The following is a 15,471-nucleotide window of genomic DNA, read 5'->3' as shown; positions in this document are numbered from 1 at the left end:
AATCCACGCCTGAATATGAATGAATGATGCTAATGAAGTATTGCATTACATAAAGCACACATGAAAGAGCAGCTAATTGCATTTGATGGTGGGGGCAATTCAGACAGAATTCTTAAACGAACAGTTAAGTCCTCAGTTTTAAGGCTCCCCCAATTTTTTTTTTTTTTTTTTGGAGGGGAGGTGAGATGAAGATTTGGTGCGTGGAATAACATGTGTGTGCAAAAGTTGACAGACGCGACAAAAGAGAGATTTCAAATGGCAGCATGGATTTACACCCAGTGGGATCACACTGACAGACATTTGATAAATATGAAAAGTCTGTGTTAGCCTATCCTATTTTTTCATTAGCAAAGCCCAGGAACAAACCAAAGCCAGATGAATGCAAGACACCGGTGCACTGTCTCCAGCATGACCCCATTTATTCCCCTGAATCACACTTCATTAAATGCTACCTTTCGGCCATGCCATGGATGGGTGCGAATCAAAGTTAGCAAAGGCTGCAAGTTGGGAATAATAAGATCTCTCACTGCCTGTATTCAGATGAGCGAGAGGTGACAGAGTGCTCTCTCCACCGTCCATTTGCCTGTAATCAATTCTATTTCACACAAAAAGACGGGATGGCACGCCTGCAAACATGTCACGCTTGTTGCCGGGTCTCGTAGGTGCAGAGGCAGCAAAAAGGACAGGAAATGATGTTTTAAAGTTATAAATATACATGCCCGAACGCACACACACGAAGGCATTTATTTTGAATTTAGTTTGCATATTTTGAGGTGTTTTCTGCCACACAGTGTGTGAATGTTTATCAAATTGCCTTTTGAGGAAAACGCAGTTGTTATTTCGTGATGCAGGCGCACTGTCATGACCTCAAACGTTATGAATTAAACAGGGATTTACACTGTGGCACACGTCTGTCATACAAAACAAAAAAGTTAATACAAAGAGAATTATCTGCGTATATAATCAGTCAGACCTATTGATACAGATGTATATACTTTCTCTAACCCATCAACTGTCATCCTTATTCTCTGTACTCAGCCAAGCTCTGTATCTGCACCCAGCCCTTGTCCCAGCACATCACTGTAGCAGCTCATTACAGCTAAGTGGGCATATAATTATCATCCGAAAAGCCCTACATCCACCGGAGTCTCTCAAACTTGACATTTCATCGTATTTATCAACACATGCCACAAATGACCGCCGATACCTTCCCTCCTCAGCCTCGCTCCTCCGTCTCTCAGCGCCTTCGGCCCCCCATTTCCCTTCCATCTTTCAAGTCGGTTCTAATTCAAACTCTCGCAAACGGATGCATTCCACTTGTAGACTCACAATTAAGGCAATTTGGTTTGAATATGTAACGATGTCATTACCATTCCAACTAAATTAGCGCAGAGACTAAAAGGTCAGTTAGGAATTTTCCAGTCGGTTAGAGCCTCTCACATGAGATTTGGGAAGCAAACGCGAAAGTGGTGGAAAAAGCTGGACGATTAGCGAGCACAGTTGGCATTCGTGCCAGAGGTGACTGACGCTCTCTGGTCCCTAATGTTGAAGGAGTGGAGGAGACAAAGACGGAGTGAATGTGAGTGTGTCTGGAGTCGTCATAACTGCACATGCACATTAATTTTTTTTCACTCGGAGAAAGAACATGAACTTCTATGTGTTATAATTCATCGTCCACTGGATGCCTCACCAGATTAGGGCAGATAGATAGATCAGCTATAATCTCTGTCAGAGTAATGACTTCCAGTTGTGTTGTTGATGATGTTTGAAGTTCTGTGATTATAAGTGTCCATCCACAAAGACTAATTAGAATACAGTCTCAAACTCTACCTATCAAGTAAGGCTTTTAAGGAAAATAATACTTGCTTGGCATGTACAGTACAGTACACCCTTTCTGTCTTGTATTCAAGGTGGAGCTCAAATTACTTTATGTACTTCTGGGTTGCTTAAACTATCGTAAAATATCATTAATCTGCAAAGAAACTGGTAATGAAAGTGATCAAATACATGTATTGAAGTAAAAGGAAGTATTGAAGTATTTGCCTTCAAAATGTCACAGAGTGGAAGTATAAAGTAGCAGAAGATGGAAATATTCAGGCAAAGTACCACAAAATTGCATTATTGGTCAACCCCTAATAAAACCTGCTCACGACAAAGGCTTGTATGGTTTAAAAAACACCCAGGCTTTGTTATGAAATGGGGGCCAGTGGTTTTAATTGTTACTATATGTTACTCCAGTTTTATAGAAACTCTTTTAAACTACATATTTGTCAGGATTCAAGCCCTCTCAGCCATTACTTCTACTTGATCACAAAAATATTTGAACATGACAGTAGACCATGACCCGAAAATGGTGACGAAATAATGAAAACAGATGTATTCAAACAGAGTATCTCATCCATTCCAGCACAACAGTATGAAGGAGTCATAGATGTAGACTCAAGTGTTTCTATGGACAGTAATGGCCTGGTATTTACCCATGATGCAGTATTAGCCTTGTATAATTGGTCAGTCAACTGGGTCTAATTACTTTCTCCCACTGCGCAGGCCACTCACTGGCTCCACCTGTAATAGCAGGAATTTTGGCTGAGGTGGCTCGAAGTTGCTGCCAATGTCTCTGGCAACAGAAGTAATGCCAGGGTCACTATAGTAACTTCAGTTCAGCCTGCATACCAAAGGGCAACGTAATGTCATGAGTAGGGTTGTGCTTCTGGACCGGGGTCGATCAATTCACACCTACAGCAAACAAGGTTTTAACTCGCTTATTGCCTCAGCGTGAAAGGATTATGGGTGGTTGTAGTGGAGAGGCAGGCGGGGGTGAGGGAGGGTGGGAGTGATAAATAGAGAGATAAAGAGAGATGGGGCCGGGATAACACGGAGGCTGATCGTTGGATAATCTTGAACAGCGTGCTCTAATTAGAATTCTTATGATACAATTTGGTGGTTGTAATTAGTGGAGATGGGCTGGCTCCTCTCCACGAGCCTTGTTAGTGGAAACACAGCTGTGTTAGAGAGGAGGAGAGCAGACACTCGGCTCTGTCAGAGAAACCACAAAATAATGCCTTCCTCTATCTGTCTCTCCCTCCCTCCCTCCTCCCTCCTCCCCGCTCCCTGCTACCGTCTTTCCTCCGCCCCAGCTCAACTTGGTGTCCAGCGTCACCATGTCCAAGAACTTGCCCTCAGCGTCACCCCCCAACTTACCTCAGACACCCACCACGCCCACAGCGCCGATCACACCCATGGCTGCCATGCCTCAGGTGCCGTCAGTACTGGGAGGAGCAAACGTCCCCAGCATGGGAGCCATGCGCCGACGCCACTCGGACAAATACTCCATGCCCCTTTCGTCAGGTAGGACCAACTACTCAGCACTGCATGTCACACGCACCGCACACACACACACACACACACACACACACACACACACACACACACACACACGATCAGTCAGTCCAGACAATTCACGTTCAAGCAAATGTGTGTACAATATGTTCGAATATGTGTAAATCCCTAAAAAAAAGACGAGATAAAAGTCTTTGATTTTTGTAATCTGAGGAAAATTTGCTTCCTAATTTGCTTGTATAAAATGTGAATTGACCCTGACACACACACACAGACACACACAACACACACACACATAGACAAAAACACATGAATATTAAATTGTGTCACTGATTTGACTTGGATTAAAATCCAATTCAGTCTTTGTTGACTTGATTGTTTTCCCTTTAAACTGAATTTCTATTCATATTTAATGACATCATAATGTTGAAATAGCAAATTACATGTGATAGCACAACCTTGAGCACTGCACTGTTAATATTACTCAACCCATAATGGTGTACTTTTTAACATACACAGACATGCATGTGCACACACACACACTGTCTCGCACACACACATACACTGACATAAACACACACACTCAGAGTCAGAGGCTTGTTGGTCTTAGCACTGTGTGATGTCTGGCTGGTTTATAAAAGCAATCCTGTGTTTAATCACTCTATATGTAAATAGACAAGAACTTCCTCTGTGCATAAATATTGCATGAATGTTAATTAAGTTCAAATAATGGTGAAAAAATACAATATTTATTACATTAAGACGTTCCATGTATTAAGCTTTGCATTTTAAACGGTCTGTCTTTGATGTTTATATTTACTCTCTCTGTGTTTAGTGTGAAGACACATAAATTATTCAACTTAAGCCTAACTAACTACACGGATCTCATTTTATGGATGTATTAGTGTTTAAGATCTCTCGTGAGAGAGATTAATTAAAAATGCATTTTGTTAGACATGGAAAATGCTGATTTGATGTGCCCCCACTAACCCCCCCACCCCACCCTCTTTTTCTCCCCTCTCTCCCCCCCCCCTTTTAATTTGATGAAACCTTGAGTAAATTCAATACCTAAAGGAATAAAATTTACCAATTATTTCAGGTGGTGACACAGTATTTATTTTTCCAGAGATCGCCCCAAACTACGAGTTTTATAAGAACGCAGATGTCAGACCGCCATTTACTTATGCAACCCTCATAAGACAGGTGAGTGGGAAATAAATTAACTTTGCCTGATTAGATTAAAATTAATTGCTGCATGAATCATGGCAGCTCGCTCAATCCGTTGCTGTGTGTGCGTGTGTGTGTCAGTTACGTGGTCTCGTTAGTAAACCATTATTTGATGTCATCTCATTTCAGGCTATCATGGACTCTGCCGACATGCAGTTAACGCTTAATGAAATCTACAGCTGGTTCACACGCACGTTCGCCTACTTCAGACGCAATGCTGCAACTTGGAAGGTAACCTTGATGAACCCCCACGCAGCCGTCCACCTCCTGCACCCCGCTGTGCCCTTTCACTCCTCTTACTGTAAAGACTACTCCTTCATCTCGCTGGTGAAGTCGAAAACAAAACCTCAAGTAAAGCACATATTTACTCAGCCTCTCCAGCGGAGCCCCCTCTTTCTCTTATTTATTTTTTCCGCCATTCTGCCTTTTCTGTTTGGAAATGACAGCCGAAAGAATTATTCTGCCTCAGATATCGTTTTCTAATTTGGTGCAATTAATAGCGGAGGCTTGGCGTGGAGAGGAGAGGTGCTCTGACGCACTAATTATACAGCAGCCACTCCATCATCAGCACCTTTTGTTAACAGAGACACCCCACCTCCTACTCCTGAAACCACCTTCTCTCGCATATCATTGGTTAATTAGGAAGAAAGATGGCTGTTTGCCTGTTAACCAGCTCTCAGCCGCATGAGGCCGTAGACGCATGCACACAGGAGCTCACATGTACACACCCACAAACACATACACTGCGTCTAAAAGAGGGGTTAAGGGTGTGTTCATGTGGAACTAAAGCAGCGAGGAAAGTGAGAATTGGCCTGTCATGGAGGGAGCACTCTTTATTTACCCTCACAAAAGAGCCCATTTGTATATCTGTCCCGACAACTTTATTGTCCTGTCTGCCTTCACAAAGATGGTAAAAAATGTCTCTTCCAGCAGCACACGTTTTAACCAGAAGTGTGTCTGCCTGCTGATAAAGAAAGCCTCGCTCGAGCGTCGTCGGCGTTTTATCCCGTGGCCCCCGCGCGTCATCCGTTAGCCGCCTTTTAGCCTTTGTGGCTGCACAGAGGACTGGAGGGAAAACTCAAAACCAGCCGCTCATCAGTATGCAAGACATGGCGCAGCACTAGATTTAGCAAAGTGAATTAATTTGGATTTGGGATGCAAATGAAGCACATGGGCGTGTGATCACCAATTCAGGAGGGCATGCAGAAAGGATCGGTGCCCTTTTCCAGTTTGTTAGGTACAGTACGAGCCGTGTTTTGCTGCGTAATAATGTTGTGACAAGATATGTTCTCATGTGGCTGTTGTCACATTCGCAGCACTAAACAACACAACACATGCTTATGCCCCTTTTTAGAATCTTTTCTTTCTTTTTTTTTTGGTTTCCTTTGTTCCTGCGGTACAACAGCAATGATATCACAATGACATTAGAAATATCTCAGCGTCTCCCGCCCCGCACAATAACCGAGGTGATCTATTTACATCTACAGCTCCACAATTCCCTTTGTAAGTATTAGTGGGATGATCAGCGATGGGCTTGTCATTTGATTAACGGGGGGAATTTGTTTTAAAAAAAAAAAAAAAAAATAGGAGAAAAGAAAGATATGAAAGGTAGTTTAATATCTCAGCTTGGTCTCATCAGCTCAAAAGAAGGATCTACCCCCCCACCCCACCCTCTCTCTCTCTTTTTCTCTCACCCCAGAAGCTTATTAGTTCTAACTATATAGCATGCATAATAAAACTGCTCATTTGCTCATTAATATTAAAATTATCATATTCAGAGCCATGGGCATTAAGATCAATCAAATCCTGGGATTTTCAGGTCAGATGCGAGATCTGCTTATGAGTTTTTTTTTCTTTTTCTTTTTTTTCTGAATCCCTTTTCTTGCAGAAGGAGCGGTACACAGCAAGCTAAAGGAGATGATAAATATGAGAGGCAGGGATATTAAAGCCAAGGTTATTATTTGTAGAGTCTGATGCATGTTTTAATTATGGTCATATGGTCATATTAATATGAGAGGGCTTTTTATTCTATAGGTTTTCCTTCTTTTGCAATTAATGAAAACACCTTACCGGTTTACTGTATGACAGATATAGCGTGATTTAATTTAAATGCATAATAAATTCGACAGATAATCGTGTCACGGAATCATGTCGTCAACACCAGATGTGACACCACATGGAGGATATTTGGACATATAGATGTCACATACAGTTCACCTTAATCCTCCTTATTCACACGCTCTCAAACACACACACACACACACACTGACAAAAGGGCCTCCAGATGACTGTCTTTCTGTCATCTTTTAAAGCGATGTGTCCATTAAGAGAAATGCTTTTTCTGGAGCAGAAAGGGTTACTGACATCACCATTATCAAGGCCGGCATTACCACTTCTGTCACCACCATAAGCCATTCGCTATGCTGATTACCTCCTTTTAGCCTACTTACTCTGATTGATATGTACTGTGTGCAGGACTTGTAAGAGCATTCGCTCTCACTCAATTTTTACTAATTAAATCAATGGTGCGTGAATGTTAAGAATTTCTTCAAAATGCAAGAAAAAAAATTCAATTTCCAAGCCTTCTTTTTTTTTTTTCTTGACAGTTAATGAATGAATATGATTGGTTTTACCTCATCCCTCTGACCTGTGTCTCTACAGAACGCCGTCCGCCACAACCTCAGTCTGCACAAGTGCTTTGTGCGCGTGGAGAACGTGAAGGGGGCGGTGTGGACGGTAGACGAGGTGGAGTACCAGAAACGCAGGTCGCAGAAGATCACAGGGTACGAATTCTGTCACCTCGCCTCAGATCTAGATCTGAAGGTCGATGACATCTAGAGGATCATAGTGAATCAGAGGCCCCAAATTCTGTTCTTTCTCTTCTTTGAAACACACCTCTGTCTGTCTCTCTTTTCTGCCCCTCTCTTTCTTTATACATACTGTCTCGTCTCTGTTCTTTAGTTACTGATATCTGATATTTCCTTACCCTTATGTTTCCAGGAGCCCATCACTTGTCAAGAACCTGCCCTCCAGTCTTGGTTATGGAACTGCACTAAACGCCAGCTTACAGGTACGAACCAAAAGCCTCAGAGAACCTCTGACTCACCGGCTGCCTGCGTGTGTGTGTGACTGACAGGCAGGACTGCTGCCTGACTGATTGACCAATTGAGTGACTGAATGAGTGTGAACAATAGGCCTCCACATTAGCACTCACACTCATAAGAGCAAGTTTCTTTTGTCAGGCTCTTTCTCTGCTCTTGTGTTTCTATATCTCTTCTCTCACCCCTTCCTCTCTCTCTCTCCTGTGCAGTCAGACTCAGTTGGCCACCCTGTGGTCGGAGCAGGAAGCAGCTCTCCCTCCTTCTTTCCCCTCTTTCCTCCTTCTTTCCCTCCTCTTTCGGCTACAGCAGCCACCCTAGATTGATAGCGGCATGTGCAAATGCAAGGGCATGTGCATTAATATTTATCTAAGCTGTCATAAATGATTTGGCTTCATAGTGTACGCTGGCGAGGTGCTCATGGCAAAAACTTTAAAAATTTAATCACTGTATATAACTTTAATGCGCAGCAGGCGAAAGTGTCAGGAGTTTTTTATTATTTTGAGGTAAAGTTTTCAGGGGGACGTTTTTTTTTTTTTTTTTTAAATAGCCACACCACACAAGGGCATATGAATGGCAGCTGGGGGGAGGTAGTTGTCAGGAAGGTGTCACAGGGGGAAAAATAGCCTGCAACAGCATGAGACAACTGTGTTTTAATAATTACTACGTTAAATCTTATCTTTCCCTCACCTGACAGTTTTTCCTCCCCCCTCCTCTCAAACACCTTACCTGCCTTACCAACAACCTCCCTGCAAACTCTAATCCTCCTTCTCCCTGTCTCCTCCTGCAGGCTGCCCTGGCAGAGACCTCCCTGCCTTTGCTGGGGACCCCCGGCCTCATGAACAGCGGCTCCACGGGCCCAATGGGAGGCAGCTGCCACGGCCTCCTTGGCGGTGACCCGTCCGGCCTGATGGGCGGGAGTCCGCCAGGGCTGTTGGGCGGGAGCCCGCCGGGACTGCTGGGCATCAGCCCACCAGGTACGCTGAGCGGCAGCCCCCCGATGCTGATGCACTCGGCCCACGAGGAGCTCAACGGCTCGCTCGACCACCTGGACACCAACGGACACAGCAGCCCCGGATACTCCCCACCAGCACACATGTAAGTTCCTCCAGATGGAGTGTGGAGTGTGTAATGTGTGCGTTGCAGCTACACACAAGCATGCAGCTATATGATAATGACACGATAACTGGTAGGACTGCACAATGTGGTAAAAAATAAATTGATTCATGAATATGTGACATCTGTTGGAGTCTGTACCAAACAAACATTCTTTCTTACATCTGGATTAAAAGATATTTTGGCGCAGGCATCTCTGCAGCACTACAGTATTTCATTGTGATGCTGTTTTGTCATACATTTGTGCAGCTTCAGGGGATTTGGATACTGCACTTGGCAATACTGTGATTTCAATAACATTCAAATTAATTTTGAAGCTCTGCTGTTTAGGGCTCATTATTTTCCGTTTAAATTTAAAAAATAGAATTAATTGGTGCATTTTTGATCATATAAAAGAGAAAATAAATCGAGGATTAGATCATAACCCAAACTTCAGACTCTGAAGTTTGGGTTATGATCTAATACTCTGACTCTAAACCAACAACAGCCATGGAGTCCACTGACACCCCACCAGAGTGAACACCTTTCACCCCTAATCCCTCCCTGCTCTCTCAGTGCAGTATCTGAGAGATAATTGTGTCACACACAGACTCACACATCTCACATTTTTATGAGGAGCTATCTAAGAATGCACCACATGTTCAACCCCCCACCTCCACCTCCTCTCCTACACTGAGCTCACTCGCTGTCCTTACGCCCTTTGTTAGTTTAATTGCCTTATATTAAACCCACAGTACCAGTATGTTCTTCAGTTCTCCATGACCTGGGGGCAAGGTTCACTTTCTACTATGTATTGTATCATAGGCAGAGTGCTTTCAATGGCACTGTGCTCCTACCTGAGGTGAGCCTGACGTTTTGGATAACAGTTAGTTCTGAATCTATAAATAGGCTCTATTACACGTGCTTCTTTAATTACACCACCGTCTGCATTATAGGGGTTTAGCTGCTATATTTTATGCAAGACTGTTGCTATTAATATTGAGCAAGTGAAGCATTAATTACTTTAAAAATCTGCCCCCTTTTCCCATCTCTGTTTTTAATGGAGTTGAGACAGAAAGCGAGTGTTTTTGAAAAATTGATGCGCGAGTTTCAGGAAATGTCTGAAACAAGCCGAGCCCAGTGGTGTGACACAGGTCTGCGTGAGCCCGCAGTGTGGTGAAGGTACTGTAGCATGCAGGGAAAGATTGTGGAAGTCTGGGACGATACTGATATAGATGTTGATTATGTTGTTGTTTATTCTGCTCTTGTTGTTATTTATTCCCCCTTTAGTGATTAAAAAACTTCTTTTTTTATTAGTTCAGCTCTTTATTACAATATCTTAAGAGAACAAATTTGATCATACCAACTTACAAAACGATGTTTAATAGAATCTTCTCAGCTTTTTGACAAGTTACTGCTTCAAAAGCATTATTATCCAACTACATAGTTAATGATAAAAAATGTTCAGTACCTTTCATAGTCTTACAAACTGATGGCAGGGATGTCACAAGCAAGTCGCTCATGAATGTGCCAGCAAAAATGTGATCAGATAAACATGGACCTCTGCCATTGGTAGATGTCCGACTTGCTGATATTAGTCAACGTGCTGAATATCGATACCGATACCGATGTTCAGACAATATATCGGTGCATCCCAAAGGGAAACGCACACATGGGGCCCATTCTCAGAAAAAAACAGAAATTACACATCAACGATTCTCTTCTTCTGTCCATCAAAGCTCGTGTTGCAAAGTCAGCCGACATCAGCCAACCACTTCTGTAATGGATAAAGGATGCACTCCTCTCTGAGTGAGACCAGAAGAGTGTTTGGTTAGCCCGACCACACGTCTATACATTAATCTATTTGGACGTGTTTACCCCTCTCTGAAATGGGGTGTTAAGTGGAGCAAATCTGCCCAGCTCTCGACAGAATCCCAGTGTTACCACTCCCTCAGCTCATTTAACTTTTAGTAACCGGACGGCATTGACTTTCTCTTTCTCACTCGCTTTCTCCTCCTCTCTGGCCACGCCGCCTTGACACCGACATGAGTGGCTACGGAGGATGAGACGCATTCATCCGTCCCTCCCTCCCTCCTTCCATCCCCGCCTGCCTTTACACAGCTACGACAACCTCAAAATGGAAGAAATGTGTTTTTCATGACTGGCTTTTCCAGGATGTTGTTTAAATAATGGAGCGGCTCGTAGCACTAAACTAAATAGTACATCACCTTGAAGGGCCTTTCTCAGGAGAGGACTCCTCGGCACAACCGAGGCAATCCAACAATTAGACAAACCTCGCCTTCCCCTCAACGTCTAAAGGTTAATGCTATCTGCTTAACCGCAAACCAGATCGCCCCAGGCCACGCTGGGTGTGTGTGTGCGCATGCATGTGTGTGTATGCATGTGCAATACACTCATGTACACCCTAAGGGCTATGCTTAAAAGAAGTAGTACTATAAACCAGAAATGAGTAAAACTGTAAATTAGGGTCTTCTAATGTGAGCAAATGTGCTGCCTCACACAAAATTAAAACAACCAGTGGAGAATATTTGAGTCAGTTAGTTGATTGGAAGAAATATAATAATTTCAGCCATTTTTCAAGCAAAAATGTCAAACATTTGCTGGCTCAAGCTTTGTTAATGTACAGATTTGCTGCTTTCTCTGTCAATTATGACTGTAAATGAAGTGTTTGGGTTTGGGACTGTTGAGTAGACCAACGAAACAATCTGAAGTAGGGCTACACCTAATAACTGTTTTCATAGTTGATTATTTTTTGATAAATTGATCAGTTGTTTGGACTACAATGCCAGAAAATTGTGAAAAATGTTGATTAGTGTTTCCCAAAGCCCAAGTTGGGCCCCTCAAATGTCTTTATATGTCCACAACCCAAAGATATTCAGTTCACTGTCAGAGAGGAGTAAGGAAACCAGACAATATTCACATTTAAAGGTGCACTTTGTCGTTACTTCTGTGACTGAGTTTGAATTTCTTCTCAAACTACATAGTGCCTCTTTAAGAGCTGCAATCAGAGAATTTAGATTTTTAATTTCTTAAAAATTAAATAAGAAATTGTGATCTTTCACAATTTTTGTTACATTTTATAGACAAAACAATCAATCGATAAAGAAAATATTCATTAGTTGCATCCCTAGTAACCAACTTCATCCTGCACTCCAATCAAAGCAAGTTTTAATATCACTTTATTTTATCAGCTGCATCTTGTGCTGCTGTCTCATCTAATTGTTTGGTGACCACCCCACTTTGGTGTTAGTTAATGAATCATAGTGAGATGTTATGAATGTCTTTGATGCCTCGCCCTCGCTTCCTTCGCCTCCCTCTCCTACCCCCACTACCCTCCTCTCGTCTTCCTCCCTCCCCGCCACACCACCTCTCCTGTCCCCCCCCTCAACCTACCATTAGGCCCGTGGACTAATGACCTTATTTGCATCCCTGACATACCTCTGCATGATTGCTGGTGCTAATCTCCGATTGATGTGAGAGCAGGCATCTCGAGAACACGCACACACACACACACATGCGCAAAGCACCACATATTTATTACACCGCAAAGTCCAGTGTTTTACTCCTGAGTGACTCCATAATGGCAGCTAGCCATTAAGCACTAAATGGCTCATCCACATCTTTTAATAAAGTGTCAGAAAGCTCCGGCCTGTGAATATGCTCTTGCATATTTTTCTTCAAAGCCACACAAACACCTAATGAGCTGCATATTCAGATAACAGCAGAGAGCTTCGTTTTGTGGTACAGCTCACATTTAGCCCTGTCAGTTGATCGATGTGATGCATTCAAGTACACATAGATTTAGATTTTTAAGTCACGGTGTTTAAAGGATGATCAGGATTTGTTAAGAGAACCAAGCTGTGGGAGCATTATCCAAGTATTAATGAATTGGACTACAACTCCTCCTGAGGGCAGAATTAAAACTGTGGCTCACTGAAATGACCAATACCCTTCACCTCGAGAAAATAAGGTTCACTCTGAAGAACCGAGAGTCAACATTCAACAAAATGTGGCTGCCCCCTCCACTGTCCATTATTACTTTCACCTTTTGTTTTTATCAGTTTCACAGTCTTTATTGTCATACACTACATACTCAGCAGTAGGCAGGTAGAGAGGGTGGGTGTATTACATGTGTGCGTTTATTCATGTTGGGTACCATCTATTGTATCTTCATCTACATCTTGAACACAATTCTGTAACAAAACACACTAAAATACATACAAAAACTTTATTTTTAGAGCCCAACTGATACAGTTTTTATGGCTGATAGTGAAGTAAAAAGTTCCAATATCGATTTATCTGCTGACACATGCACGCATTTTTTGCAGTGATCCCTCAAATGGGGCTATTAAACACTACAACTACACAAAATATGTAATGGATGCAGGATGTTTTACAGTTTAACAATACATTTGTCTAAAACGACATCAGTGGCCTGAAACGGTAAACTTCACTGGAAATTGCAAATGACAAATCACCCCAAGCATCGTTTTCTGCACTGTGTTCTTTAAAACCAAATGTTTTCATATTGGTCGATATCAACAGCATATACACTGATTCAGTACACCTGTGATAGGCCAATATCAGTCGATAGTATTGGTTGGTCCAACTGTATTATCATGAGTTATAAACAGTTTATTAAACATTTGTATGCTTCTTATAGATGCTAAATGGGGGAACTTAAAGTGATACCATGTACCTCTATTTATTTAGTTTAGTCTAGTTTAGTTTATTTAAAAAAGGACAGCGCAAATGAATATAACACATGGTGATACATGTATAAAACTGCAAGAATTAGCCAAAAGGCAACTTTTATTCTTTACCTTTTTGATGGTGGTTTAATTTTTAAAGTAGCAAACATATCAATTTACAAATGTTAACAATTGTTTTGATTATGAATTAATTCATCAGCTTTTGTTTCAATCAAATGTTTAATCTACTCGAATCTGCTCTATAAAAAGCCATATAATAGGAAAAAGTACCTCTTTGAGTCCAAATAGAGGTCTTCAAGTTGCTTCAAAGCCCAAATATTTTCAATTTGCAGTGATAAAAAGAGCCAATTACCACGTTTTAACAGCTGGAGACAGAGAATTATTGGCATTTTTGCTCATAAATGATAAACTATAAAAGCTGTTCCTGATAAAATTATCTTTTTATTGTCTAATTTATCAGTTTCAGCTTTAGTTGTATTGTCTAAGAAAATCTCAGATCTCTTATAAGGATTTCATTAACTAACATTTAAATGAGCATGGTCTAATTATACTTTTATATTTTATTTTTTTTGCAAAACAACAATAGAATCGACTCCTTTGTCAGAATGAGTCATTGAGCAGACGGCGTGTTGCCAGGTCAGAGGCAGCAGAGTTGGTGTTTCTCTCTCGCTGTAACCTCTGGCCGAGGTGTTTTTCCTCTGCCTCTCGCTGCCTACGTGAATCTCGAGGAGCAGAAACAGAAATATTCATCGCTCCGCTTGCATCCTGCTAAGATCAGCCTCCTCTCTTCATCCCACCACATCAGAATATTAATTTACAGTATTTGGCTCTGAATATTAAAGCCATCTGTACCTTTTAAAATTCTTTTCAAATTCAAAGCCCCACCACCACCACCCCCACCCCTCCTTTCCACTGATGAAGGCAGCCCAGGAGAGAGGCTATGAGACGAGTCCTAACGTACCACCACAAGTCTCCCTCTCTCTCTCCCCACTCCCCTCTTTCAAAGTCTTGGGGGATTTTCTGATGCATCCGATGTGTCAGAAATAATTAGGTTTTGTCAGATTTATCATCGTGGCACAAACCCCTCTCCCCGACTAGGGCCCCAGATCATGTTATGCCTTGTTTGTGTGTGACAGCATTATTATTCTTGTTAGTCGCCCAACACTTTTTTCTCTTTCCGCCCACTCCTGTGTTGTTGTGAAGGGAAAGGCGTCCTGCTCGCAGCGCTGCTTCTGCTGCTTCCTGCCCAGCGCTTATTGACAGTGGCTAAAGATATTCATCCATTTAGAGTTAAAAACATGTATCATGGTGTCCGAGCGAACTGCCGGGGCTGAAGTTGATTAATGGCAGAACCTAGCTGCCGGTTTTTCCTCTTGAGGAGCGACATGCACAGCCCCTGCATATTAACGAGTGGCTGCGCTTTCTATTAACTAGATAAAAAAGCCTCTCCTCTGCCTTTGCTCCAGGGGGCTCAGGGATGAGAAATTCTCCATTATTTATCATGTGGCCTGTTTTTTTTTCCTTCTTCCCTTTTTCCTTTTTCATGTATTTCAACCTGGTGTCATCAGTAAACTTTTAAATGCCAAACATGTCTGGAACATCACAGCTTATCGGCCTTACAGGGGCCATGTTTTTCATGCAATTTTCATGCGCTTACTTACAGTAGACGTGAGGCATCATGTCGAATTAGCGTCTCACAAACAACATGGTTGTTACTTTCACTAGATAATGCATGTAATGGCTGTTATATGCCTGTTTTTTTGATGCACCATAATATTTATCTGTTTGCCGAACAGCACGTTGTGTATTCTGTGCGCAGTAAAGGGAACTAACGACCAGAAACCCTTTCTTTTTTTAACATACTACAGCTGTAATGATCAATCAATTAGTTGCTAACTATTTAATTAATCACAAACTGTTATTTTTACACAAAAAGAAGAAAATATTATTCAATTTCTTTGGTTTCTTTGCTCCTCTAT

General features: G+C 42.1%; 1 protein-coding gene across 14 annotated transcripts in view; it reads left to right on the top strand.

Annotated features, from left to right (window-relative positions):
- foxp2 (forkhead box P2) overlaps nucleotides 1-15,471 on the top strand; it is a 106,116-nt gene that overhangs the window by 86,252 nt on the left and 4,393 nt on the right. For 11 of the 14 annotated variants that reach the window (XM_084345519.1, XM_084345515.1, XM_084345523.1 and 8 more), the window contains 6 exons: nucleotides 3,138-3,348; nucleotides 4,439-4,542; nucleotides 4,696-4,797; nucleotides 7,228-7,349; nucleotides 7,567-7,636; nucleotides 8,455-8,762. In XM_084345519.1, coding sequence (XP_084201645.1) covers nucleotides 3,138-3,348; nucleotides 4,439-4,542; nucleotides 4,696-4,797; nucleotides 7,228-7,349; nucleotides 7,567-7,636; nucleotides 8,455-8,762 — 917 coding nt within the window. Of the gene's footprint in view, nucleotides 1-3,137; nucleotides 3,349-4,438; nucleotides 4,543-4,695; nucleotides 4,798-7,227; nucleotides 7,350-7,566; nucleotides 7,637-8,454; nucleotides 8,763-15,471 lie in introns of those variants that run through there. The other 3 variants (XM_084345526.1, XM_084345524.1, XR_014621520.1) reach the window with 2 other exon arrangements.

Source organism: Pagrus pagrus (assembly GCF_965226575.1).
Source record: "Pagrus pagrus genome assembly, chromosome: 23".
In the NCBI taxonomy this organism is placed as follows: Eukaryota; Metazoa; Chordata; class Actinopteri; order Spariformes; family Sparidae; genus Pagrus; species Pagrus pagrus.
The sequence above is the reverse complement of the archived record's forward strand: the minus strand, read 5'-3'. Positions and strand labels throughout refer to the sequence as shown.